A 26,132-nucleotide genomic window follows, 5' to 3' on the forward strand; every position below is an offset into this window, starting at 1 on the left:
CCACAATGCACGTCGTACACTTCTAAGCGCAGAATAAGTGGTCGGAGGAATTGCTGATCTATTTATGTGCAGTTTGTGGAGGGAGTGTTCGATTGAGACTTCGGCCTCGTGCTTCGATTGCATATGCGAGCGAGTCGGACATAAGCGCACTCCTCGGCATCACTCGTGTCTTCAGGTGTTTGCTATAAATAGAACACTGACCCTCACTCTGCTGCATTTCGGTGTCTTCGGGTGCAAGTGAATCGTAGCCAGTCTGCAATGCAAAGTACCAGGCTATCACAAAGACAGCTGGAGAGCATTTTCGGACTCTTTTACCTGGTAGTTTAGTTTGCATTAAACCTGAATAGACTGCTCGCAAAGAAGTATAATGCTGAGCGCCCCTCACGGCAAGCGTTGTGTTGAGTATTGAGTGAATTTCGAAATCGTGAAACTTCAGTGGGAAAGAATGCCACCGAAAACTGCAAGCGGGAACGCAACCAAGAAGGCTGGAAAGGCACAGAAGAACATCCACATCAACACTACCGACAAGAAGAAGAGGCGCAAGGTCAGGAAGGAGAGCTATGCCATCTATATCTACAAAGTTCTGAAGCAAGTCCACCCGGACACTGGTGTCTCCTCCAAGGCGATGAGCATCATGAACAGCTTTGTAAACGATATCTTCGAGCGCATTGCCTCGGAAGCCTCTCGTTTGGGTCACTACAACAAAAAGTCCACCATCACAAGTCGGGAAATCCAAACGGCTGTGCGGCTACTTCTGCCGGGAGAGCTGGCCAAGCACGCCGTCAGTGAGGGAACCAAGGCCGTCACGAAGTACACCAGCTCTAAGTAAATGCTTTTCACTGCAGAAATATACGAATGTGCGAGTAATTACGCTCTTGGCAGGGCCCAAAATGTTTGTCATAAAGAAATAGAATTTAGCATACTGTGAAACAAATACAAATCAATTTATAGTCTAATTAATATCTTGAATTGGATCTTATACAAATGTACAGTACAGAAGCAGTACATTTACTGCATCGTGATGGACGTCGCTCAAGTAGCTCTGGAACCCGAAGCTTTTAGTACCTCTAGAGTCTTGATCGAACCTTCCTGTGTGATTCTGCTACACATGTGATACTCATATAGCTGTTTGTTCCTCATACAGGGGAGGGAAGGGTGTAATTACCCAAATACAAATACAATACTATACGGAAAATGGAAGCTACCATTTTGTGGAAAAATTTATTATAGAATTTTATAAAGGCACACACCGAAATAGTCGCGGCTTTTCTTGCTAAACATGCCTACAAAAACCCCAAATAAAAGTCTGCATCACTGCAAGCACATAGTACTTTTAAAGACAACAGCACCTGCTGTACGAATGCATTATATACTCTATATATGTACGTATGTACATACATATGTACATAGAAGGTATAAATATTTTCCACTTACATACATAGCTGCTCGTAAACATGTTTATCAATATCGCTACGGTTTGCGACGGCGAGCTCGTCAACAATTTTCACCAGAACAATAGAAAATTTCACCAAAACGAAAACACGATTGTTTAACACGTGACGAGGAATCGGGGAAATAAATAGGAAAACTTGAGTAAACCAATATATTTTTAGAAGAGCATTGTCACACGACACACTTTTTTTTTTTTTTTGTTCGTCAATTCCCCTCCTATTTCACAATTGAGTGCAAAATGTGCAGCATTGATCCATTTTTCATAATCCATCCAAAAGAAGACAAAGAACACAATTTTCGTATTTTTTTGATCGGCAGCAATGGGGCTGCCGATGGGGTTTCTATTGAACAATATTTTGCACTACAGTTAAACAATTTTCCTCCTTTTCTGGATTCTCGGGCTAAACAATTAAAACTAACGAAAAAAAAACTACAACTTTAGCTCAACATATTACGACTATTGATGTCTGTCGATGTTGGTGACGTAGGACGAGGGTGTTCTCTCAAGTATGCTGTTGTGTTGTTGTTGTTGTGTTGTCTTCCAGCACATCTACTGCATGTGATTCTGAGACTTGCACTGCCTCAGCGCCTCATTGAATCCCTCGCAGAGCGTCAGATCCGCCTGGCCCTGGGCGCACTGGATGAACTGTTTCATCTCCCAGGCACAAGCACCCTGGGGTTCGTTGGGCTGAGCGTAGTACTGCTGCTGTTGTTGCGGGGGCGCCGCGGCAGCCGGTGCTGGGGCCGCTGCTTCCTTGTCGCCAGAGCCGCTGAACATGGATGTGAGACCGTGGCCCACGGTGTGACCGATGGCGGAGCCAATTGCAACACCGCCAGCGGTGGCGGCCATTTGCTGGAACATCGAAGGCTGCTGGGGGCCGGCATTCCGACGGCGCTTGGTGGCGCGGCCATGGGTGCTGGCGGCGGTGGTGGGGCGGCAGCACGTGCCGGCACTGGGGCGGCAGCGCGAGCGGGTGCTGGAGCAGAGCTATTGGGATATAAAAACAAAAAACATAATTAGTTTTGTTATTGTGTGGACTTTGCACGGAAACATCTCATTCTCTTTGTGCCCTTCTTTTTTTAGGTTACGTAACCTTAGCCCATTTCTTCGGTCCGAGGGAAGTTCCAGAAGCCGACTGGCGATAAGAAGAAGATCAAAATCTGCTCTCGTTATGAAACTATGAAGCTTCCTCTTCCCTTGGCCATTGCGCTTGGCTCGCTGCAGCTCCTCCATGACATGCCCCACTCCTCGTCTGGCAAAATTTCGCCCTCTGAGAAGTTGGGGCAGGGCACAAAGTGTGCCTCGTCGAAGTTCACATTGAAGCGAAGGATTGTGAGCAGGTCTTTGGCATTGGAATCGCTGGTCTTGTTGTACAGCAGGATCTTTGTGGCGCGATGAGAGCGGGTGAGAGTGTAGAACCACTCGCGGCAGACCATCATCGATTCCACAGAGTCGGCAGTGTCCAAATAGACGTTGTACATGTCGTGCTTGACGATATCGAAGTGTCCCACCGACTCAAAGGTCTCAAGGCCGCGCATTGCTGCCTGGGTCAGTTGGGTGCACTTGGGATCCAGGTCCAGATTCAGGCCCACCACAAACTCGGGCTTGTGGCGTCTGAGGTAGTCGTAGGCCAGCTGGGTGGCCAATGAGGCATTCAACTTTACGGAGTGGTTGGCCTTGGTGAGAAAACGCTTGTGGCTGGGATTTGCCTCGGTCAGCGCATTGAATGTCGGGACACGGTGGAGCTTGGCGCCCATCTGCTTCGCCTTCTGAGCCAGGACCTCACAGCACTCCGGCTGGCTCACATTTGTGAAGATGGTGGCCGCCGGCTTCATGATTTCTCCCTTGGCCCAGGCAATGTCCCGCATGGACTCGCTCAGGTTGGAGCCCTGCTCCCAGCCCAGAGTGCTGATGCCGATGGTTTTCGCATGCAAGGTGATGTTGGTGGAATCGCTGGCGCCTCCACGGCCCACCTCCACAATGGCAACATCCACATTCGCGTCGCGGAACGCCCGGAAGGCCATGGCCGTCAAGATTTGGCTGTGAGCCGGTGTGGGATCCATGTCAGCCAGCTCCGGATAGATTTTGTGGATTAGCTCGGTGAACTGAGCCTCGCTCAGAGGCTCTCCATTGATGCGGATTCTCTCGTACGAATATATGAGGTGCGGGGAGCAAAGAAGGCCGGTCTTAATGCCATGCGCCATCAAGATATTCTGCACAATGCCACACGTGGTTCCTTTACCCTTCGACCCTGCCACCTGAATGACTGGAATGCTCTCCAATTGTTCCTTGGATACACCCATCTTGTGCAGGAGCTCCAGGGTGTGTTTTATGAAAGGATCCACCTGAGCTTTGCTCATCTTCGACCGCATGCGACCGAGCACAGGCTCGAAGGAATGAAAGATGTTCAACCGTCGGACGGCCTCCAGGTAGGCCATACGCTCGGGCGACTTGGCCTGCTCCTCCGGCTCTTGGGATCTGCGGCAGATTTATTGGGTCCTACGGATGCCGCTGCAGCTGCAGCTGAAGCCTTGCTAACCTGCTGCATCTTTTTCAGTTGAAGGTCGCGTCCCGCCTGCTGCTTGGCACTCAATTCCTTAAGAAGCTGGGCCTGGTTCTTCTGTGAGCCGTGCATGCGATTCATCCAGGACTTGCGCTGATCCTCGGCTGAGGAGCCTTTGGTTTCATTATCGCCCTCTGCCTTATTTTGCATCGACTGCTGCTGCTGCTGCCAGTTAGATTGTCCGGGAGTCGGCCCCATGCTTGGGCCAACGCCCACGCCCACGCCCACGCCAACGACTCCTTGGTCTGGTTTGACACCGCCTTGGGCTGCCAGTTTTGCTTTGAGCTGCATTTCGGCTGAATATTTGCTCCACTTGGCCCGCTGGTCGGAAAAGCTGGGCGCTGAAGCGGCTGTAGTTGGTTAGAGTGCATATGCAGGAGAAAGGAATATGAATTGGATTTGTCAGAGTGGGAGTAGGAATAGAAATAGAAATATTATTATTACCTGTTTTGTGGCCAGCCAATGGCCGACTACTTCCTGGATTTCCTGTATTTCCTCTTTTCCCTTCCGGATTAGTATCCCCGGGAACCGATGGCTGGGCCTCCGAGGACTCCGGCTCCTGTTCCTCCTTGGGCTTGTAGCCCTTGAAGAATTTATTGCTCGCGTGAGCAGTGCCCTGCCAGAGCGTTGGACCCCGGCGACGGACCTTCGACATCGTTGTTATTAACGAAATCATCGTTTTTCTTTTGTTCGATCCCTCTTTTTCGATCCCTTTTCAGCGGCCTGAAACTGTAGGGTCTGAAACTATAGCTCAGATAAATCTAAAAATAATTTTTCTAAAAACAGAATGTACGAACTTTGATTTAAGGTACGCTTGGAAGAATGTTTGTGGAACTGATGTGGGGGATAGAATCCGGAAATGTAAGAGTCTGACAGATAAAGAAACGGTAGAGCGGGGAATAGTATTTGTTTATGGGAATAAGACGGACTACAGTCTATGGTGTGTAACAATGATCCGAAAATCTACACCTACACACGTCGGCATAAGTATTTTGACAAAAATTATGCACTGCATATTTGGTTGTAACTTTTTATTTTTCTTAAGTAGAAAGTATATTTATTTATCGTAGATAGGTATTATATTAAGCTTATAAAAATATGTACAAAAAGTATGATAAGTGCGTTTATTTTGAAATGAAAATTAATTATTCGTAATCAGACGGTGGCATAAGTATTTTGACATTTTATAAAATGTGAAAAAAAACAAAAACGAATGGAACGAAGTAACTTTTCATAATGAATCAGTAAAATATATACCCTCCCTTTGCCTCTATCACCTTTTGCAGACGTCTTGGAACTGATTCCACTAAGCTGTGGATATAAGACAATGGAATTTCTCTCCAGAGTGATTTCACCTCTGAGATTGTATCCTCACGGTTCCTTGTTAAATTTGGAGTCCGGTTTCCTTTTATATAAGACCAGAGATTCTCGATAATGTGTAAGTCTGGGCTCTGGGCCGGCTAGTCCAAAGTATTAACCCCAATGTCCTTCAAGAATTGGGTAACGACTTTAGCTTTATGGCACGGGGCGTTGTCCTGTTGGAATGTAAAGGACTCCCCAATCAAATTATCTCCAGAGGGAAAAGCGTGATGGTTTAGCACTTCCAAATATTTCTCTTTATTCATGCTGCCATCTACAGGAACTAAATTTCCCAAGCCATTGTAGGCGACGCATCCCCAAAACATTACGGTCCCACCTCCATGGCTCGCTCTTTCACATATGGGTGCTACTTTTTTGCGACGTTATTTTAGGTTTCTTACGAAAACTTTTTTTTTTTGAGCCATGAAACTGAAAAGCACTTGCATCGCTCCATAAAAAATTTTTCCAAAATTAAAATTATTTGCCGATCAATTTTTTGGCAAATTCAAGGCGCTTTGACTTATTGCGCTGTGTTATTTGCAGTATAGCTCTAGTAATATATGTTCCAAAATCAGTTTCCTTAAGACGTCTACGTATTGTCCGTTCGCTGACATCAAAATTTCCTGTTCCCTTCAAGTCATTGGCAACCGATCGAGGAGTTTTTAAGACATCCTGCTTAAATTGCCGCAAACTAAAAGTGTCTACCTTGGCAGTTGTCTTTCGTGGTCTGCCACAACGTGTAGCGTTTTTTGCAGTGTTGGTTTTTTTAAATTTGTTTTTTTATAGCAGTTTGTCTGACGTGAAATATACTATAATCTACTGATATTTTGCACTGAAATAAAAGAGTTGAACTTCACTATTATTTCATTTTTAAGAGATTCACTGAATTCCTTTCGGTTACTCATATTTCACAAATTATTAAACGAAAACAATTTTTATCAGCATTTACAATCTCTAAACTGAGATAATCCGTAATAATGGTTTCGCTTTCTATCAACAGCAGATCAATGCAAATTAATTGAATTTCTGACAAAATACTTTTGTCCAGCCAAGATCAGATTACGAATGAGAATAAGAAGCATATTAACAAAACGGAAAATCAGATCATTAGGACTCGCAAGGACTCGTAAGGACTGTCGATTATATTTTGAAACTAGCTGCTCTTCCAGCATCCTTTTCTGAAATCGTGGCATCCCAGTCGGACTCTAGATTACCGATTCCAATATAAAGAATGGGTCTTCAGGAAGGCCGTGAGACCCACCTTGCAGTGGGTGGGTGGGGATTTCGAAATTCACTCAATACTCAACACAACGCTTGCCGTGAGGGGCGCTCAGCATTATACTTCTTTGCGAGCAGTCTATTCAGGTTTAATGCAAACTAAACTACCAGGTAAAAGAGTCCGGAGATGCTCTCCAGCTGGCTGTGTGATAGCCTGGTACTTTGCATTGCAGACTGGCTACGATTCACTTGCACCCGAAGACACCGAAATGCAGCAGAGTGAGGGTCAGTGTTCTATTTATAGCAAACACCTGAAGACACGAGTGATGCCGAGGAGTGCGCTTATGTCCGACTCGCTCGCATATGCAATCGAAGCACGAGGCCGAAGTCTCAATCGAACACTCCCTCCACAAACTGCACATATAATAGATCAGCAATTCCTCCGACCACTTATTCTGCGCTTAGAAGTGTACGACGTGCATTGTGGTACATGAAAATGACCCGAACCAAGGCGACTGCTCGTTTCTCGAACTTCGGTAATGCGACAGCCGAAAGACCAGCTTACAGGGCCGCACGAAAAAGTGCTCCGGCCGACGCAAGATCATTTTGGGGTAAGAAGAAAATGCACTTTTATTGAAGCTCTTATTAAGGAATGCCCTGCAGCGCATATTTGATTGATTTTTTATGTTTCTCCAGCGGCAAATTTCAAATCCAGGATATCGGCTTCTCCGTCACCGGAGACTTCTGCAAAGAAGTCCCCAAGCCCAGTGCCAGTTCCAGTCCCAGCATCACATCCCCCAACCCGAGACATGGTAGACGCCTCGATTAAGAGCTTGAATGAACGTGGTGGCTTTTCATATTTGGCGATCAAGAAGTATATTGCGGCCGAATACAAATGCGATGCCCAGAAGCTGACTCCATTCATCAAGAAGTATTTGAAGTCGGCTGTTGCCGATGGAAAGCTGATCGAAACATCGGGCACAGGTGCGTCTGGCTCGTTCAAGCTGTCAGCATCTGTGGAGCGGAAAGATAAAGAAGCCAAGAAAGAGAGAAAAGCCAAGAATACAGCAAGCCCCAAAAGGGCGACCAGAGCCGCAACAAGAAGCCAAATGCGAAATGAAGCGAAAATGTCAGACGCCGCCAAGAAGACCGCCCGGCGCGGATGATGCAAATTGAGAAAGGACAAAGGGCAAGGAGGAAGGAGGAAGGAGGAAGACCGATGAAAACTGGAACCCTGAAGGCGAAGCCGCCAGTGGCAAAGGTCAAGTCGAGCCCTGCAAAGACAACGGCCCTAGCAAGGGCACTAGCTCTTAACGACGACGATGGCCTAAACGAGAACGAGAACGTGGATGTGCGCGATTGATGGCCGGATACGAAATATTAGGTAGACTTAGACAAACTATATCGGAAGAGATACAAATTATCGTTATACATATGTAAATACATATATGTACTGTGTTTAATATAAGGGAGAATTAAAAATATAGAAAACATTTTTTCGGTGAACTGCGCTGCTGACTAACCGGGAAAGCCCCGCATTTTGTTGAGCATCGTTATGGTGGCAGCCACCAGGGGTCGGGATCCCGTCACCAACACATCTACTTCACTTTTCATGCCGAATTTTTGGTCCCGGTATTTGGCTTGAACGTGTTCAAAGAAGGCGTTGACGGAGGCGGACGTTTGCGAAGTGTCCTTTTTGCCGGTCTCCTCGCACAGGCCTCGCCAGGTTCTGGCATTGCGCTTGGCTCGCTGCAGCTCCTCCATGACATGCCACTCCTCGTCTGGCAAAATTTCGCCCTCTGAGAAGTTGGGGCAGGGCACAAAGTGTGCCTCGTCGAAGGTCACATTGAAGCGAAGGATGGTGAGCAGGTCTTTGGCATTGGAATCGCTGGTCTTGTTGTACAGCAGGATCTTTGTGGCGCGATGAGAGCGGGTGAGAGTGTAGAACCACTCGCGGCAGACCATCATCGATTCCACAGAGTCGGCAGTGTCCAAATAGACGTTGTACATGTCGTGCTTGACGATATCGAAGTGTCCCACCGACTCAAAGGTCTCAAGGCCGCGCATTGCTGCCTGGGTCAGTTGGGTGCACTTGGGATCCAGGTCCAGATTCAGGCCCACCACAAACTCGGGCTTGTGGCGTCTGAGGTAGTCGTAGGCCAGCTGGGTGGCCAATGAGGCATTCAACTTTACGGAGTGGTTGGCCTTGGTGAGAAAACGCTTGTGGCTGGGATTTGCCTCGGTCAGCGCATTGAATGTCGGGACACGGTGGAGCTTGGCGCCCATCTGCTTCGCCTTCTGAGCCAGGACCTCACAGCACTCCGGCTGGCTCACATTTGTGAAGATGGTGGCCGCCGGCTTCATGATTTCTCCCTTGGCCCAGGCAATGTCCCGCATGGACTCGCTCAGGTTGGAGCCCTGCTCCCAGCCCAGAGTGCTGATGCCGATGGTTTTCGCATGCAAGGTGATGTTGGTGGAATCGCTGGCGCCTCCACGGCCCACCTCCACAATGGCAACATCCACATTCGCGTCGCGGAACGCCCGGAAGGCCATGGCCGTCAAGATTTGGCTGTGAGCCGGTGTGGGATCCATGTCAGCCAGCTCCGGATAGATTTTGTGGATTAGCTCGGTGAACTGAGCCTCGCTCAGAGGCTCCCCATTGATGCGGATTCTCTCGTACGAATATATGAGGTGCGGGGAGCAAAGAAGGCCGGTCTTGATGCCATGCGCCATCAAGATATTCTGCACAATGCCACACGTGGTTCCTTTACCCTTCGACCCTGCCACCTGAATGACTGGAATGCTCTCCAATTGTTCCTTGGATACACCCATCTTGTGCAGGAGCTCCAGGGTGTGTTTTATGAAAGGATCCACCTGAGCTTTGCTCATCTTCGACCGCATGCGACCGAGCACAGGCTCGAAGGAATGAAAGATGTTCAACCGTCGGACGGCCTCCAGGTAGGCCATACGCTCGGGCGACTTGGCCTGCTCCTCCGGCTCTTGGGGATCTGCGGCAGATTTATTGGGTCCTACGGATGCCGCTGCAGCTGCAGCTGAAGCCTTGCTAACCTGCTGCATCTTTTTCAGTTGAAGGTCGCGTCCCGCCTGCTGCTTGGCACTCAATTCCTTAAGAAGCTGGGCCTGGTTCTTCTGTGAGCCGTGCATGCGATTCATCCAGGACTTGCGCTGATCCTCGGCTGAGGAGCCTTTGGTTTCATTATCGCCCTCTGCCTTATTTTGCATCGACTGCTGCTGCTGCTGCCAGTTAGATTGTCCGGGAGTCGGCCCCATGCTTGGGCCAACGCCCACGCCCACGCCCACGCCAACGACTCCTTGGTCTGGTTTGACACCGCCTTGGGCTGCCAGTTTTGCTTTGAGCTGCATTTCGGCTGAATATTTGCTCCACTTGGCCCGCTGGTCGGAAAAGCTGGGCGCTGAAGCGGCTGTAGTTGGTTAGAGTGCATATGCAGGAGAAAGGAATATGAATTGGATTTGTCAGAGTGGGAGTAGGAATAGAAATAGAAATATTATTATTACCTGTTTTGTGGCCAGCCAATGGCCGACTACTTCCTGGATTTCCTGTATTTCCTCTTTTCCCTTCCGGATTAGTATCCCCGGGAACCGATGGCTGGGCCTCCGAGGACTCCGGCTCCTGTTCCTCCTTGGGCTTGTAGCCCTTGAAGAATTTATTGCTCGCGTGAGCAGTGCCCTGCCAGAGCGTTGGACCCCGGCGACGGACCTTCGACATCGTTGTTATTAACGAAATCATCGTTTTTCTTTTGTTCGATCCCTCTTTTTCGATCCCTTTTCAGCGGCCTGAAACTGTAGGGTCTGAAACTATAGCTCAGATAAATCTAAAAATAATTTTTCTAAAAACAGAATGTACGAACTTTGATTTAAGGTACGCTTGGAAGAATGTTTGTGGAACTGATGTGGGGGATAGAATCCGGAAATGTAAGAGTCTGACAGATAAAGAAACGGTAGAGCGGGGAATAGTATTTGTTTATGGGAATAAGACGGACTACAGTCTATGGTGTGTAACAATGATCCGAAAATCTACACCTATATTGTTGTAAACATTTGAAAACCAAATCATCAATGCCGTCATTGTCGGAAAATCAGATCATTAGGACTCGCAAGGACTCGTAAGGACTGTCGATTATATTTTGAAACTAGCTGCTCTTCCAGCATCCTTTTCTGAAATCGTGGCATCCCAGTCGGACTCTAGATTACCGATTCCAATATAAAGAATGGCTCTCTCTTATTTTTTGACCAAAATATATTTTGTATGCATTCTAATGGAGGCGGGGCAGCATGGCCATCTCTAGGCTTCAGGCCCATCGAGTAATCGGGGAATGATCCTCACAATGAGGGTACAATTTCGATTGAACAAGGAAGAATGTGATCACCACTTAATGATTAATAAGTTGCATTGCTTTAAAATGACATTTAACAAGATCTGACGATTACAGTTCAAAATTAATACAAAATTACTTTAATGTTTCTGAAACCTGTCATGCCCTTTAGGTTGCAGTGGCGCCTGGCGACTAAGTACGAGTACCGGCTCACAACGTATCGCACAAACTCGTTTTCAGCAAAATCGGTATCGTAAGCGCCGTCGTGTGAAAAGAAGAACTAATGTTCCAGTTGGAAAACAAACGAGGGGGAACGTTGTGAGTTGCTGCGGACACCGCAACTCTACGGTTATACCCGATACTAAGTCAGTATGGCTCTCCTCCGGCAGACGCCGCTAATATTAAACGACACGACAAAGAGTGCGTGCGAGAGAGACAGAAAATCAGTCTGAGCGTGACGTCGGGGGCTGCGTAGCCAGTGCAAATTGATTTGTTCCTTTTGGCTATAAAAATGATCTGATCTGATCCAGATTCAGCAATCTGATAGATATGATCATTATCTATGATTCTGCGTTTAGTTTTCTCGTATCCTCAATATTGTGGATGCAACAGATTTTCGTCCTTTGTGGGGGCGGAAAAGGGTGGGGCGAAATTCTGAGATATACGTTTTAAAGTGAGATCTAACAGGAGTGCGGATACCAAATTTGGTTACTCTAGCCTTAATAGTCTCTGAGATTCGTGGATGCCCCAGTTTTTCGTCCTTTGCGGGGGCGGAAGGGGGTGTGGCGAAATTTGGACACGAATCGGTCAAGGTCCAATATCACAGGAGTGTGGATACCAAATTTGGTTGCTCTGGCTCTTATAGGTTCTGAGATCCTTGAACTCATATTTTGCAATTGGCAAAACCGACCATGAAGCCTGTGTGTTAGAGAGAGACAGAGCGAGAAAGAATGAAATTGTTTTCTTGATTCTGGCTATAATAATTATACGATCTGGTTGAGATTTTACACTCTAAATTATATAGTCATCCTCTACGATTCTGCGTTTTTGGTTTTATCGTATCTTTAAAAATGTGGATGCCACAGATTTTCGTCCTTTGTGGTGGCAGAAGTGGGCGGGGCGAAGTTTTGAAATATTTTTGTAGCAGTGACCTATCACAGAAGTCTGGATCCAAAACATCGTTGCTCTAGATCTTATAGTCTTTGAGCACTAGGCGCTGAAGGGGACGGACGGACGGACGGACGGACGGACGGACGGACGGACGGACGGACAGACAGACAGACAGGGCTCAATCGACTCGGCTATTGATGCTGATCAAGAATATATATACTTTATGGGGTCGGAAACGATTCCTTCTGGACGTTACACACATCCACTTTTACCACAAATCTAATATACCCCAATACTCATTTTGAGTATCGGGCATAGCTCGCAAATAACTGTTGACACTTTCGGCGTGTCTGATAAAAACCTCTCATTGACGGACACATTGAGAAAATGGACTGAAAAGACCCGATCAAATCTGTTTTTTCTCAACTCGCTCTTCGCTCAAGCAAAGACCGATTTTTTCACTTCTCTTTTGTTCCTGTTTTTCACTGAGCATCTTGTCGCGAGTGAACGAACAAAGTGTCTTTTGCGTATGTATGCGTGCTTGTACGTGTGATGCTTATGGCAACTATCAATTTTTGTGAATTCTATACGGTTTGACTATTGGAGCTTAAAATGAATCGTGAAAAGCAAAACGAAAATGTTCGTTTGCCAATTTTGCAAATAAATATATGTACATATGTATTACAATACAATAGCCCAAAAGATGCGGAAAACATGAATAAATAAACATATACACGAAAAAAAAACTAAAAACACTTTACTCAGACACTTTTTTGGTTCTGCTCATCTAAAGACACTTTTGCTGTGAGCGCTTGACCAAAGTGTCTTTCTAAGTTGTTATTGTGAGACACGATCGTGTGTCGGGCTCACCCGAAAACCCGAAACACATAACACAAGCGATGAGACAAAAAGTGTTCTGCTCAGTGAGAGAGAGACCGTGTGTCTTCGTGGTCTTTTTCGGTTTTGTCAGTGACGAGACAGCAAAGGGAAAAAGTGTTGACCGTCGTTTGCGAGCTATGGTATCGGGTATAAAAACTTACTTCCCATACCGGGAATCGAACCCGGGCCTTCTGGGTGAAAGCCAGATATCCTAGCCACTAGACCATATGGGATATGGTGATAGTTGGTCTAAAGTGCGTTTTCTTTGAAATTCCTGTGAGTTGATTATTTTCAATGATGCATTCGCTAATCAGAGCGCACGGAAACCAAAAGCTATAAGTTACTACAACAATTTAAAAATGAAATCAACGTAGACATCAGGAAAATGGAGAAAAAAGAATCAAAAGCAGAGAAAAAAAGAAGCTTTTGACAGTTTCCCATACCGGGAATTGAACCCGGGCCTTCCGGGTGAGAGCCGGATATCCTAACCACTAGACAATATGGGAGATGTGCGCCTGCAGACTAAGGCATAAACATCTGCCAATGTTTGTGCGTCAACCTTAACATTTCCCCATTTACAATGTGTTCGCTGCTATGTATGTACATATGTTATGTATTTGGCAATGCCCTTCCATAAGGGCTTTCATTTCGATTGTTCTGGTTTTTGGGGTCTTCAATCTGGGTCTTCAGCACTGTCATCTCATTTCCCTCAGCAGCGAATCGTTTTTCGTCTGGAGTTTGCTACTCCCTGAGCACTGGGCACAAAGCGTATGGAAGTTAGCTCGAGTACGCTATCCATTGTGCTTGAAAGGGTTAAAATAGACTTCACTGTTAGCTTATAGATATATTAGGATAGTTTCGTGAATTCAGAACTATGAATTATACACACCTCAAGCACACACTGTTTGTCCCCCTGGCGCCACTGCAAGGTGGGTCTCACGGCCTTCCTGAAGACCCATTCTTTATATTGGAATCGGTAATCTAGAGTCCGACTGGGATGCCACGATTTCAGAAAAGGATGCTGGAAGAGCAGCTAGTTTCAAAATATAATCGACAGTCCTTACGAGTCCTTGCGAGTCCTAATGATCTGATTTTCCGACAATGACGGCATTGATGATTTGGTTTTCAAATGTTTACAACAATATAGGTGTAGATTTTCGAATCATTGTTACACACCATAGACTGTAGTCCGTCTTATTCCCATAAACAAATACTATTCCCCGCTCTACCGTTTCTTTATCTGTCAGACTCTTACATTTCCGGATTCTATCCCCCACATCAGTTCCACAAACATTCTTCCAAGCGTACCTTAAATCAAAGTTCGTACATTCTGTTTTTAGAAAAATTATTTTTAGATTTATCTGAGCTATAGTTTCAGACCCTACAGTTTCAGGCCGCTGAAAAGGGATCGAAAAAGAGGGATCGAACAAAAGAAAAACGATGATTTCGTTAATAACAACTATGTCGAAGGTCCGTCGCCGGGGTCCAACGGTCTGGCAGGGCACTGCTCACGCGAGCAATAAATTCTTCAAGGGCTACAAGCCCAAGGAGGAACAGGAGCCGGAGTCCTCGGAGGCCCAGCCATCGGTTCCCGGGGATACTAATCCGGAAGGGAAAAGAGGAAATACAGGAAATCCAGGAAATAGTCGGCCATTGGCTGGCCACAAGACAGGTAATAATAATATTTATATTTCTATTCCTACTCCCACTCTGACAAATCCAATTCATATTCCTTTCTCCTGCATATGCACTCTAACCAACTACAGCCGCTTCAGCGCCCAGCTTTTCCGACCAGCGGGCCAAGTGGAGCAAATATTCAGCCGAAATGCAGCTCAAAGCAAAACTGGCAGCCCAAGGCGGTGTCAAACCAGACCAAGGAGTCGTTGGCGTGGGCGTGGGCGTGGGCGTGGGCGTTGGCCCAAGCATGGGGCCGACTCCCGGACAATCTAACTGGCAGCAGCAGCAGCAGTCGATGCAAAATAAGGCAGAGGGCGATAATGAAACCAAAGGCTCCTCAGCCGAGGATCAGCGCAAGTCCTGGATGAATCGCATGCACGGCTCACAGAAGAACCAGGCCCAGCTTCTTAAGGAATTGAGTGCCAAGCAGCAGGCGGGACGGGACCTTCAACTGAAAAAGATGCAGCAGGTTAGCAAGGCTTCAGCTGCAGCTGCAGCGGCATCCGTAGGACCCAATAAATCTGCCGCAGATCCCCAAGAGCCGGAGGAGCAGGCCAAGTCGCCCGAGCGTATGGCCTACCTGGAGGCCGTCCGACGGTTGAACATCTTTCATTCCTTCGAGCCTGTGCTCGGTCGCATGCGGTCGAAGATGAGCAAAGCTCAGGTGGATCCTTTCATAAAACACACCCTGGATCTCCTGCACAAGATGGGTGTATCCAAGGAACAATTGGAGAGCATTCCAGTCATTCAGGTGGCAGGGTCGAAGGGTAAAGGAACCACGTGTGGCATTGTGCAGAATATCTTGATGGCGCATGGCATCAAGACCGGCCTTCTTTGCTCCCCGCACCTCATATATTCGTACGAGAGAATCCGCATCAATGGGGAGCCTCTGAGCGAGGCTCAGTTCACCGAGCTAATCCACAAAATCTATCCGGAGCTGGCTGACATGGATCCCACACCGGCTCACAGCCAAATCTTGACGGCCATGGCCTTCCGGGCGTTCCGCGACGCGAATGTGGATGTTGCCATTGTGGAGGTGGGCCGTGGAGGCGCCAGCGATTCCACCAACATCACCTTGCATGCGAAAACCATCGGCATCAGCACTCTGGGCTGGGAGCAGGGCTCCAACCTGAGCGAGTCCATGCGGGACATTGCCTGGGCCAAGGGAGAAATCATGAAGCCGGCGGCCACCATCTTCACAAATGTGAGCCAGCCGGAGTGCTGTGAGGTCCTGGCTCAGAAGGCGAAGCAGATGGGCGCCAAGCTCCACCGTGTCCCGACATTCAATGCGCTGACCGAGGCAAATCCCAGCCACAAGCGTTTTCTCACCAAGGCCAACCACTCCGTAAAGTTGAATGCCTCATTGGCCACCCAGCTGGCCTACGACTACCTCAGACGCCACAAGCCCGAGTTTGTGGTGGGCCTGAATCTGGACCTGGATCCCAAGTGCACCCAACTGACCCAGGCAGCAATGCGCGGCCTTGAGACCTTTGAGTCGGCGGGACACTTCGATATCGTCAAGCACGACATGTACAACGTCTATTTGGACACTGCCGACTCTGTGGAATCGATGATGGTCTGCCGCGAGTGGTTCTACACTCTCACCCGCTCTCATCGCGCCACAAAGATCCTGCTGTACAACAAGACCAGCGATTCCAATGCCAAAGACCTGCTCACCATCCTTCGCTTCAATGTGACCTTCGACGAGGCACACTTTGTGCCCTGCCCCAACTTCTCAGAGGGCGAAATTTTGCCAGACGAGGAGTGGCATGTCATGGAGGAGCTGCAGCGAGCCAAGCGCAATGCCAGAACCTGGCGAGGCCTGTGCGAGGAGACCGGCAAAAAGGACACTTCGCAAACGTCCGCCTCCGTCAACGCCTTCTTTGAACACGTTCAAGCCAAATACCGGGACCAAAAATTCGGCATGAAAAGTGAAGTAGATGTGTTGGTGACGGGATCCCGACCCCTGGTGGCTGCCACCATAACGATGCTCAACAAAATGCGGGGCTTTCCCGGTTAGTCAGCAGCGCAGTTCACCGAAAAAATGTTTTCTATATTTTTAATTCTCCCTTATATTAAACACAGTACATATATGTATTTACATATGTATAACGATAATTTGTATCTCTTCCGATATAGTTTGTCTAAGTCTACCTAATATTTCGTATCCGGCCATCAATCGCGCACATCCACGTTCTCGTTCTCGTTTAGGCCATCGTCGTCGTTAAGAGCTAGTGCCCTTGCTAGGGCCGTTGTCTTTGCAGGGCTCGACTTGACCTTTGCCACTGGCGGCTTCGCCTTCAGGGTTCCAGTTTTCATCGGTCTTCCTCCTTCCTCCTTCCTCCTTGCCCTTTGTCCTTTCTCAATGTGCATCATCCGCGCCGGGCGGTCTTCTTGGCGGCGTCTGACATTTTCGCTTCATTTCGCATTTGGCTTCTTGTTGCGGCTCTGGCCGCCCTTTTGGGGCTTGCTGTATTCTTGGCTTTTCTCTCTTTCTTGGCTTCTTTATCTTTCCGCTCCACAGATGCTGACAGCTTGAACGAGCCAGACGCACCTGTGCCCGATGTTTCGATCAGCTTTCCATCGGCAACGGCCGACTTCAAATACTTCTTGATGAATGGAGTCAGCTTCTGGGCATCGCATTTGTATTCGGCCGCAATATACTTCTTGATCGCCAAATATGAAAAGCCACCACGTTCATTCAAGCTCTTAATCGAGGCGTCTACCATGTCTCGGGTTGGGGGATGTGATGCTGGGACTGGAACTGGCACTGGGCTTGGGGACTTCTTTGCAGAAGTCTCCGGTGACGGAGAAGCCGATATCCTGGATTTGAAATTTGCCGCTGGAGAAACATAAAAAATCAATCAAATATGCGCTGCAGGGCATTCCTTAATAAGAGCTTCAATAAAAGTGCATTTTCTTCTTACCCCAAAATGATCTTGCGTCGGCCGGAGCACTTTTTCGTGCGGCCCTGTAAGCTGGTCTTTCGGCTGTCGCATTACCGAAGTTCGAGAAACGAGCAGTCGCCTTGGTTCGGGTCATTTTCATGTACCACAATGCACGTCGTACACTTCTAAGCGCAGAATAAGTGGTCGGAGGAATTGCTGATCTATTATATGTGCAGTTTGTGGAGGGAGTGTTCGATTGAGACTTCGGCCTCGTGCTTCGATTGCATATGCGAGCGAGTCGGACATAAGCGCACTCCTCGGCATCACTCGTGTCTTCAGGTGTTTGCTATAAATAGAACACTGACCCTCACTCTGCTGCATTTCGGTGTCTTCGGGTGCAAGTGAATCGTAGCCAGTCTGCAATGCAAAGTACCAGGCTATCACAAAGACAGCTGGAGAGCATTTTCGGACTCTTTTACCTGGTAGTTTAGTTTGCATTAAACCTGAATAGACTGCTCGCAAAGAAGTATAATGCTGAGCGCCCCTCACGGCAAGCGTTGTGTTGAGTATTGAGTGAATTTCGAAATCGTGAAACTTCAGTGGGAAAGAATGCCACCGAAAACTGCAAGCGGGAACGCAACCAAGAAGGCTGGAAAGGCACAGAAGAACATCCACATCAACACTACCGACAAGAAGAAGAGGCGCAAGGTCAGGAAGGAGAGCTATGCCATCTATATCTACAAAGTTCTGAAGCAAGTCCACCCGGACACTGGTGTCTCCTCCAAGGCGATGAGCATCATGAACAGCTTTGTAAACGATATCTTCGAGCGCATTGCCTCGGAAGCCTCTCGTTTGGGTCACTACAACAAAAAGTCCACCATCACAAGTCGGGAAATCCAAACGGCTGTGCGGCTACTTCTGCCGGGAGAGCTGGCCAAGCACGCCGTCAGTGAGGGAACCAAGGCCGTCACGAAGTACACCAGCTCTAAGTAAATGCTTTTCACTGCAGAAATATACAAATGTGCGAGTAATTACGCTCTTGGCAGGGCCCAAAATGTTTGTCATAAAGAAATAGAATTTAGCATACTGTGAAACAATTACAAATAAATTTATAGTCTAATTAATATCTTGAATTGGATCTTATACAAATGTACAGTACAGAAGCAGTACATTTACTGCATCGTGATGGACGTCGCTCAAGTAGCTCTGGAACCCGAAGCTTTTAGTACCTCTAGAGTCTTGATCGAACCTTCCTGTGTGATTCTGCTACACATGTGATACTCATATAGCTGTTTGTGTAATTACCCAAATACAAATATAATTGTGGCAAAATTTATTATAGAAACATACATATTTATTTATTTATCTTATTAAAAATTATCTGCTAATAATGGAAGTAAGTTACAAAAGGAGGAAAGAAGATAAGTTAAAAGTTTGTTAAACTTACGTGATTATAAATATTACATGCTATAAGCTTAAGGGATAGTACAGGAGATAAGGTATGACAGAGGGAGTTATAGTTGTGGCATATAACCCTAAAAGGTTCATAATTGGCATAATTAGACCTACATATGGGTAAGCGGATTGGCCTAAAAGTACGGGTAGGTCTAGATGGAACGGTAAAGTCAATCTGACCCAAGAGAGTTTGGGAGTCAACAATCCCGAGAAGGAGCTTGTGCACAAACATTACCCCATTACATATTCTGCGATAGTGCAGCGACGGCAGGTCAGTTAGATTTAGTCTAGACCGGTAGGGTGGCAAGATTCTACCCGAGTCCCAGCTTAAGTTACGAAGGGCAAAAATTCAAAATTGCTTTTGCAAGGATTCAATAACAACCTGCTGCTCTTTATACTGCGGGCTCCATATAGAGGCACAGAATATCATATGAAAGCCTACAAAACCCCTCAATAAAAGTCTGCATCACATACATATATGTGTACATAGTATTATAGAGAGTATACATATAATCTCTATATGTAGAGTATTTCTTTTTCTTTCTTTCTTTCCCAATCGCTCTATCGCTCCGTCTCGCTCTCTTCTAGGCTTTGCTGAATAGGTGTGCCCTCACTATTATGAAGCATATACAATATATTCGTTGGCGCTACACTGGACGAGGATGAGGATGATTCACGAGGAAAAGGGTATACCTAAAGTAAGGATCAACTGGTTTTGTATTAGTCCGCAAACAATAGTAGATAGTCTTGTTACAGCGTCACCAGCTTTAATTAATATTGTACATAAATTTAGAACGGAATAAAAATGTTTAACAAACTATGGTATGGGGTTTGCGTATAGAGACTTAAGCAGTTCATCATTTTCTTCGACTGTTCCACTCACTCGCACCGGACGTCGTACGAGTGGCATTGGCCCATGTCCGAACTTATGGTGAGGTATAAGCCCACGCACAAGCTGACCACGACTATGAAGACAACCAACCAGTAGACCACACGCCAGAAGGGCCAGTACGAAACCTTTGGCTCTGGTGGATGCATACTATCGGCGCTACGAGACGTCCTGCGGCGTCTGTGTCTTATTCTGTTGCCCATTTTGCCTGGTATTTAAGTTTCGATATCTCCAGCTAGACAAAGTTTCCGTTTCCAGTTGCCACCTGCTATAGTTGATTATATTCTCCCTGGCAACTCGATATGTACCTGACCTGAACCTGTCACTCATGCCATTCGATTTGACTGACAGGGCTATTCTATCCGTTACTCCGTTGCTCCATCTACCTTGGACCAGAGGACCACCGAGGTTGCCTGGGCAACCGAAGAAAATCCTATGGATTATGCAGGGGTTGTACACTTGCCCCTTCCAACAATTATTCAAATAAGAGTTCGACGGCATAGACGGACTACTATTGCGGTGGACGATGCTCATAAGACAGACGCAGGTTCGGAGGCGGCTATGGTCTGCTCTTGTAGTTCTATTTATTTATATTAATTAATTATTAGTCGTTTTCTAACTAAACAAAAAGTGTTCCTCCTGTTTTGGTGAAACTGTCATTCGGAGTATAACCAATAAAAAGAAAAGGGATTGGGATTGTGATGGGAATCGGTGCACATAGAACACATAAATAGACCTACAGGCGATTGTACGTGTAATCGACTCTTAATCTTAATCTAGCGTCAAAGGTCCATTCGCTGGCGTTTGGGAAGATTCTCGGCGTCGTGCTTCTGCTTCTGTTGGGGATACCTACTGCTGCTGCCGCTGCTGCTGCTGCTCTGGTACTTCGGCGTGCGCGCCACATTGAGATCCCTCAGGGTGCGGCGCTCTTCACTCAGTTTTTCGCAGATGGCCAGCACGCTCTCAGCTTTGCTCACGATGTCGTCAAAGTTAAGCTCCTCCATGGGCGGGGGAGACTCTACCGCCTCGACAGGTGGTTCGGGGGAACCTGGTTCGGGCTGCTGAAAATCGTAGTACCACGGCGATTGGAAGTAGCTCTTCATGGTGCGTGTCCTGTAGACAATGACCTTGGGGAGGTCCAGCTCCCGTCGCAGCACAAACTGCAGTCGCTCCAGGGCCAACAGCTGCGTTAGGTCCAGGTAGTTGGGCGCCTCCTGCTCCAAGCAGGGTACGGCCTGCAGGCAGATGCACTCCACCAGATCCTCCTGCTGGCTTGCCTGGACACAGTCCAGCACCCACTGGCAGAGGTCTTCCTGCTTATCTCGGCGCAATGGCAGCGCAGGCATCTGAGGCAGCTTGGCCAGTTCCAGCAGCTGGACAATGCGCCCGCGTTGGTTCGGTCGCTCCCATCCGGACACAAAGTATTCCAGACGGCTCTCTGGCAGGGGCTCCAGCGTAGACAAGGGCTCTACGAACGGACGCAGGTCCTGTGGGAACTGAGGACAGTGCTGCAGATCCTCGCCAGCCACCAGCTGCAGGCGACGCACTGCCTCATTGTATAACTCAACGCAGAACTGCGGCGACTCACGGCTCTTCCGCCGGATGGTCTGGTCTACGTCTGCCGCATGCCTGAGGCGTCGGAATAGCTCCGGCCCCAGGTTGTCGACAAGGAAACCCCGCAGCTCTTCTTGCCGAAGAATCCCGCCGCGGCTGCGATGCGGCTGCTGGGCCAGAAACGTCAGGGCCGACTGCATCATCGGCATCAGCTGACTGCGCTGCGACGTCTCCCGCTGGCATAAGATACTCCAGGATCGGAGGCCCAGTTGATCGAGCTGCTGCTTCAGCTGCCGCCACAGCCCCTCCTCGAGTGTCGGCGCGTGCATCGGACTCTCCAAGACCAGAGCTACATCGGCGCAACGACTCTCCTGGATGATGGACTGGAGGCGATGGGGGATCTCCTGCAGGTCCGAAGAGCTGGCAAAGCAAACGATACCATCGGCATGGGCCCATGTCGATGACCTGGACTCTTGTCCAACGCGAATCTTCAGCACACTGAGGGCCACGCCATGGGCCACGCCATGTATATAGCCGCCTGGCTGCGGCACCGGCACCGGTTCGTCTGTGTTCTGCAGCGGCGGCCGCTGCAGGAGTCCTCGATCCAGGCTGTAGTCAAACTTGAGTCCCTTCTCGCCCTCGGGGAGGGAGAGCAGCAGCTTGTAGAAGCGTCGCGCTCCTGGCTGGCCCTGCGGCAGATACTGGGCGAGCACCTTCCAGAGATCCAGCTTCAGCCAGCAGCTGCGATCACCCATGCCGGTCAGCAGCTGGTTATAGTTGCAGGCCTCGCCCTGCCGATAGCGTCGTATGAGACGCAGCGAATCCTCCACGGACTGCTCGTCGACCAGTTGTTCCGGCTTCTCGGCACCGAAGCTGAGCGGCAGCTGGTTGAACAGCGTGTCCTTCTGCTGCTGAACACGACGAAAGTCGCGCCACCGCCGCCAATAAATGCGCATCAGACCCATCTCGTAGATGGACTTCTGGACCTCGCGCTCCACCAGCTCACTGGTGATGCTATCCACCATGTGATCAAAGTATTGGCGGAACTGCTGCTCGAGAATATGCTGGTGGGAAGCTATACTGTGCAGCGTCTCCTCGAACAGTTCCTCGTACAGGCGGAGGGCCTGGGCCTGCTGGCGGGACTCACGCTGCTGCACCTGCAGTTGTTGCTGCTCCCGACGCTGTCTCTCCTGCTGTTCCAGCGTCTCCTGCATTTGCTGCACCTGTTGCTGCTTTCGCTGCTGCTCCGCCTCCTGTTCGTGCCTGCGACGCAGCAACTCCGCCTCCTGCTCTTGCTGGCGCTGCTGGCGCACGCGCTCCGCTTCCGCAGCCTTAGCTGCCTGGAGAGCCATAAGTTCGGCCTCACGCTGCTTGGCCGCAGCTATGGCCTGCTGCAGAGCCATCATTCTGGCCTCTTCCTGGGCCCTTTGGGCCTGCTGCTGGCGCTGTTGCTCTGCCAGAGCAACAGCCGCTGCCTCCTGCATCCTCGATTTGGGCGGCGAAAAGCTGAAGCCTCCTGCGCCCGCTGTTGCCGGCTGCATGGGCACCTTAAACAGGTTGTCCCTTTGATGAGGTGGTTTGAGGGAATCCTCTTCTGGCTCCTGGTTGGGCATCTGATCCTTGGCCGACCAGGCGCTTCTCTTCAGCATTTGGTGCGCATTGAAACTGTTGTGCGGACGATGGCTGCTATAGAGGGTCTTGGGCGGCAGGGGCTCGCCGCAGATGCATTCACCCACGCTCTGATATCGCTTGGACTCCACCAGCTGTAAGACAGGAGCAGAAGCAAAATAATGAAAGAAATATGCAGAGGATGCAGCGTTAGTTAACTCACCTCCAGCTGACGCTCCAGCTTGTAGTCCACCTCCGGATTGTCCATTGAGGTGAGTACTACGCGATTGTCCTGGTTGATCTCCAGGCCATAGTGCTGGACAAAGTTGGCGGCCTCCTGCTGGCTTTCACAGGCCAGCATCTGGGCCACATAGGCGAGGGGCAGCGAGGACACCTCGTTCTTGCGTGGTGCCCTGTAGCCCTGGATGAGGCGGTGCAGGGCGAGCACGCGCAGGCGTGTGAAGTACCTCACGAGGATGCAGGCACTCAGATAGCTTGTTTCCGGATGCCTCAGCAGCTGGAAGAAGCGCACAAAGTTGGTGTCCTGCAGCGACAGATAAAACTGGATGGCCTGCCGGATCTCAGCGCAGGTCTGCAGCTCGTCGGGCAGCTGGCCCACGTCCCACAGGAAGTTGGCATCGGCCAGATTTAGCAGGACAATGTAGCCCCGAAACTCGGCCTCCCTGGGGCACTGTACCCCCTTCAGCCGGAGGTCGTGGTACATGTACTTCAGCGTCTGCAGACACTTGGTTAGATTGTCCGCATTGATCTTGCCATCGAAGACACTGGGATCCTCGGCCACCAGACGACCCGCGCAGTGGATGTGAAAGCGGGCACACTGCTCCACCAGCTTGACGGCTCCCAAAGAGCAGAGCTCCTGCTGGGTGATCTCCTTCCGAATGGAGCGCGTGCGGTCCCACACAAAGTGGAACCAATCGCCCAGCGGCTCCCGGTCGTTGTCCATGATCTCGTGCATCAGGTAGCTCATGGTCATGTGCAGCGCGGGCTCGCCGCGCAGTTCGTGAGGCAGCGGCGTCTCCTGGTCGGCACTGCTGCGTGAATATTGCTTGAGGGCCAGCTCATGGGAGATCAAGCCACCGGGCTGCCGCGACAGAGAGTCGGGCTGCAGCTCGAAAACGGACACCTGGCGCTGGAACTCACGCAGCAGGCGCTCCTTCTCCGGACACATGTCCGGGCAATAGCCCTGAGTGCTGCCCGACTTCTGGATATCCAGCTGACGGTGTGACTGGTTGAGACGCAGCAGCTTGTCCCTAGCATCGAGTACCCGGTACTTCTCCTCGCTGGTGTACGCGGGCCGCAACATCACAGCCTCCAGCTCCTGTGCGTAGGCCTTGGACTGGGCGGGCGGCTCTCGCTCTCTACGTTCGCTGGGTGCCTGCGAAGAGGAATGTTGTTGCGATCTGGAGCCAGCCGCAGGCAGCTCGGGAGTCATTTTGATGGGCTTCGAAGGCTGGTATTCTTTCGGCCAGCCGCTGCTTAGGGCATTCAGTTCGGCCTGCACTTCGGGATCCACCCACTGCTCTGTCTTTTGGGCCGGTGCGGTCTCGTTCTCGGCATACGACATGTGGAACTCGTGCCCGTTGTAGACGTTGCCTTCGTGCAGGGCTAGCTCTGCCTCCTCCTCGGTGGCATAGCTCACAGTGCAGGTCATGCGACACGGTCGGAGCACGAAATTTACCAAATTTCCAAAGCGCCCGAAATGTGTGCGGGCCACGAATTTGTCCAGGAACAGTTCGGGTATATTGGTGCATCTGTGGGATAGATGGCGGTTATCGGCTTATCCGTAACCGGACTTACCAAAAGCACTTACAGTAGCGTTTTATAGTTGTAGGCGCCTGGGCGGGAAACGTCCATTGCATTTCCTTCGATTTTGTTATCTTCAATTTCGCAATCTCAAACAAACAGCAATATACGGTCCCACCCTCGGAAAAATATATCGAAATATACCGTCTCATTTTCAAAAAATACCGTAAATATACTGACGAAGTCAAGTTCTATTTTACATATTCTTTGTTTTTGATATTCCGTCGAATATTACTAGCTAAATTTATACGATTAATGAACCTTTTTTCTAATTGACTGGTTTATTTTAAGAACTTGCCTTTATTGCATTTTGCGTAAAAAGAGGTGATAGCGAAAATGGTCAAACCAAAAAAGGTTTTAGCGAAATAGGTCACAACAAAAACACGAAAGACGATAGTCGTTCATATTGTTCAATTTTTATATTCCCTTGAATAATTTTGGCGAACTAAAACCCTTAGTTCTGCCCACATCATTTTTGGCCGTCGATGAATAAATTTTCTTCAAGATTGGATAGTTTTTAATCCTTGGCTTTATTGTATTTATTGTAAAAAAAGGTTTAAACGAAAAAAATCAACAAAAAAAGAGTCGCTATATTGCGTGTAAGCCGTAGTATATGCCTTTGTATACCCTATTTTGTTAATTTTATATGAAAGTATAAATATTGATATGAAGATAAAACGTAACTAATAAAGACCTTTTCTCAAATTGACATTTTTTAGACATATTCATGCATATGATTATTATCTTGTATTTATATACATATATCCTTATAACTATCCTACGTATTCTTGGTCTCTGTAGGAATACAATAAACTGCAAAATATCGTTGAAATAGGTTTAAAACAGAGACTACAATTTTCAAAATGCTTGCGTCTGAAATGGGCAATGTTTCATTAGCGATCGTTTTTGAAATTTACTGCGAAGTAAATACTTATCTGAGACATTTTGCACTGAGGGACCAACTCCAAAAATATAATATATAAATATACACTAAGTATCGATGTTCCAACAGCAATCCTGTAGCCAACCCTGGCACCAAGTGTAATTTTTGAGTAATTTGCGCGCGCGCGGTTCTTTTGAAACATAAATGTTTTTTTTATGCTATTACGTACAACGTACCAGCTATTGGGGCTCATTAAACCATTTAGGCCTTAAAATATATATTTCATGTGATTTCAATTTTAATTTTAAATACCTTCTTAATTACCATTGAACATAACCAAAGGTCTTTCCGAACGTCGAATATTTAGCTTGTTATAAATTGAATATATGTAATATCAAAACCCTGATATTTTTATAC

General features: G+C 48.3%; 7 protein-coding genes, 2 non-coding genes and 3 pseudogenes across 13 annotated transcripts; 4 read left to right on the forward strand and 8 right to left on the reverse strand.

The window, feature by feature from the left end:
• The first annotated feature begins 208 nt into the window (after positions 1 to 208).
• Positions 209 to 944, forward strand: LOC117186052 (histone H2B-like). Its single transcript, XM_033386132.1, has one exon. It carries the CDS (start codon positions 446 to 448, stop codon positions 827 to 829), a length of 384 nt encoding a protein of 127 aa, XP_033242023.1. The 5' UTR covers positions 209 to 445; the 3' UTR covers positions 830 to 944.
• An 802-nt stretch (positions 945 to 1,746) lies between these two features.
• LOC117186053 (coiled-coil-helix-coiled-coil-helix domain-containing protein 2) lies at positions 1,747 to 2,462 on the reverse strand. The gene is given in 2 exon segments (XM_033386133.1): positions 1,747 to 2,331; positions 2,334 to 2,462. Coding segments are annotated over 2 exon segments (360 nt in total). The 5' UTR covers positions 2,365 to 2,462; the 3' UTR covers positions 1,747 to 2,002.
• LOC117186049 lies at positions 2,418 to 4,911 on the reverse strand (annotated as a pseudogene).
• Positions 4,912 to 6,642: 1,731 nt separating this feature from the next.
• Positions 6,643 to 8,075, forward strand: LOC108164470 (annotated as a pseudogene).
• Positions 8,031 to 10,605, reverse strand: LOC117186050 (folylpolyglutamate synthase, mitochondrial-like). 3 transcript variants are annotated; one of them, XM_033386129.1, is made up of 3 exons: positions 10,484 to 10,605; positions 10,131 to 10,415; positions 8,031 to 10,036 (listed from the first exon to the last, which is right to left on the reverse strand). In XM_033386129.1, the coding sequence occupies exons 2-3, from the start codon at positions 10,360 to 10,362 to the stop codon at positions 8,112 to 8,114; spliced, it is 2,157 nt and encodes a 718-aa protein (XP_033242020.1). In that variant the 5' UTR covers positions 10,363 to 10,415; positions 10,484 to 10,605; the 3' UTR covers positions 8,031 to 8,111. The 3 variants fall into 3 exon arrangements, with proteins under 3 accessions (XP_033242020.1, XP_033242019.1, XP_033242018.1); XM_033386128.1 differs by having other exon boundaries at positions 10,131 to 10,424; positions 10,484 to 10,604; XM_033386127.1 differs by having other exon boundaries at positions 10,131 to 10,430; positions 10,484 to 10,604.
• Positions 10,606 to 13,098: 2,493 nt separating this feature from the next.
• On the reverse strand, positions 13,099 to 13,170 carry Trnae-uuc. The gene has a single exon. It is a non-coding gene; the product is annotated as a tRNA-Glu (tRNA).
• Positions 13,171 to 13,371: 201 nt separating this feature from the next.
• On the reverse strand, positions 13,372 to 13,443 carry Trnae-cuc. Its single transcript has one exon. It is a non-coding gene; the product is annotated as a tRNA-Glu (tRNA).
• Positions 13,444 to 14,157: 714 nt separating this feature from the next.
• Positions 14,158 to 16,723, forward strand: LOC117188242 (folylpolyglutamate synthase, mitochondrial-like). 3 transcript variants are annotated; one of them, XM_033391797.1, is made up of 3 exons: positions 14,158 to 14,256; positions 14,310 to 14,609; positions 14,704 to 16,723. In XM_033391797.1, exons 2-3 carry the CDS (start codon positions 14,378 to 14,380, stop codon positions 16,632 to 16,634), a joined length of 2,163 nt encoding a protein of 720 aa, XP_033247688.1. In that variant the 5' UTR covers positions 14,158 to 14,256; positions 14,310 to 14,377; the 3' UTR covers positions 16,635 to 16,723. The 3 variants fall into 3 exon arrangements, with proteins under 3 accessions (XP_033247688.1, XP_033247697.1, XP_033247702.1); XM_033391806.1 differs by having other exon boundaries at positions 14,167 to 14,256; positions 14,316 to 14,609; XM_033391811.1 differs by having other exon boundaries at positions 14,167 to 14,256; positions 14,325 to 14,609.
• On the reverse strand, positions 16,671 to 17,831 carry LOC117188258 (annotated as a pseudogene).
• A 67-nt stretch (positions 17,832 to 17,898) lies between these two features.
• On the forward strand, positions 17,899 to 18,627 carry LOC117188269 (histone H2B-like). Its single transcript, XM_033391823.1, has one exon. The coding sequence runs from the start codon at positions 18,112 to 18,114 to the stop codon at positions 18,493 to 18,495; it is 384 nt and encodes a 127-aa protein (XP_033247714.1). The 5' UTR covers positions 17,899 to 18,111; the 3' UTR covers positions 18,496 to 18,627.
• A 690-nt stretch (positions 18,628 to 19,317) lies between these two features.
• On the reverse strand, positions 19,318 to 20,063 carry LOC108161359. The gene has a single exon (XM_017295605.2). It carries the CDS (start codon positions 20,047 to 20,049, stop codon positions 19,837 to 19,839), a length of 213 nt encoding a protein of 70 aa, XP_017151094.1. The 5' UTR covers positions 20,050 to 20,063; the 3' UTR covers positions 19,318 to 19,836.
• Positions 20,064 to 20,604: 541 nt separating this feature from the next.
• On the reverse strand, positions 20,605 to 24,949 carry LOC108161350 (protein xmas-2). The gene is made up of 3 exons (XM_017295593.2): positions 24,840 to 24,949; positions 23,232 to 24,780; positions 20,605 to 23,163 (listed from the first exon to the last, which is right to left on the reverse strand). The coding sequence occupies exons 1-3, from the start codon at positions 24,881 to 24,883 to the stop codon at positions 20,629 to 20,631; spliced, it is 4,128 nt and encodes a 1,375-aa protein (XP_017151082.1). The 5' UTR covers positions 24,884 to 24,949; the 3' UTR covers positions 20,605 to 20,628.
• Positions 24,950 to 26,132: the final 1,183 nt, after the last annotated feature.

Source organism: Drosophila miranda, chromosome XL (assembly GCF_003369915.1).
Source record: "Drosophila miranda strain MSH22 chromosome XL, D.miranda_PacBio2.1, whole genome shotgun sequence".
In the NCBI taxonomy this organism is placed as follows: Eukaryota; Metazoa; Arthropoda; class Insecta; order Diptera; family Drosophilidae; genus Drosophila; species Drosophila miranda.

Excerpts from the sequence above, each read along its gene's own strand:
- LOC117186052 (XM_033386132.1), top strand. The coding sequence starts at position 446 with ATGCCACCGAAAACTGCAAGCGGGAACGCAACCAAGAAGGCTGGAAAG.
- LOC117186050 (XM_033386129.1), bottom strand. The coding sequence starts at position 10,362 with ATGATTTCGTTAATAACAACGATGTCGAAGGTCCGTCGCCGGGGTCCA. Across the intron at positions 10,037-10,130 it reads ATTGGCTGGCCACAAAACAG|CCGCTTCAGCGCCCAGCTTT; the intron begins GTAATAATAATA and ends AACCAACTACAG.
- LOC117188242 (XM_033391797.1), top strand. The coding sequence starts at position 14,378 with ATGATTTCGTTAATAACAACTATGTCGAAGGTCCGTCGCCGGGGTCCA. Across the intron at positions 14,610-14,703 it reads ATTGGCTGGCCACAAGACAG|CCGCTTCAGCGCCCAGCTTT; the intron begins GTAATAATAATA and ends AACCAACTACAG.
- LOC117188269 (XM_033391823.1), top strand. The coding sequence starts at position 18,112 with ATGCCACCGAAAACTGCAAGCGGGAACGCAACCAAGAAGGCTGGAAAG.
- LOC108161359 (XM_017295605.2), bottom strand. The coding sequence starts at position 20,049 with ATGGGCAACAGAATAAGACACAGACGCCGCAGGACGTCTCGTAGCGCC.
- LOC108161350 (XM_017295593.2), bottom strand. The coding sequence starts at position 24,883 with ATGGACGTTTCCCGCCCAGGCGCCTACAACTATAAAACGCTACT. Across the intron at positions 24,781-24,839 it reads TACAACTATAAAACGCTACT|ATGCACCAATATACCCGAAC; the intron begins GTAAGTGCTTTT and ends TCTATCCCACAG. Across the intron at positions 23,164-23,231 it reads AGCTGGAGCGTCAGCTGGAG|CTGGTGGAGTCCAAGCGATA; the intron begins GTGAGTTAACTA and ends CCTGTCTTACAG.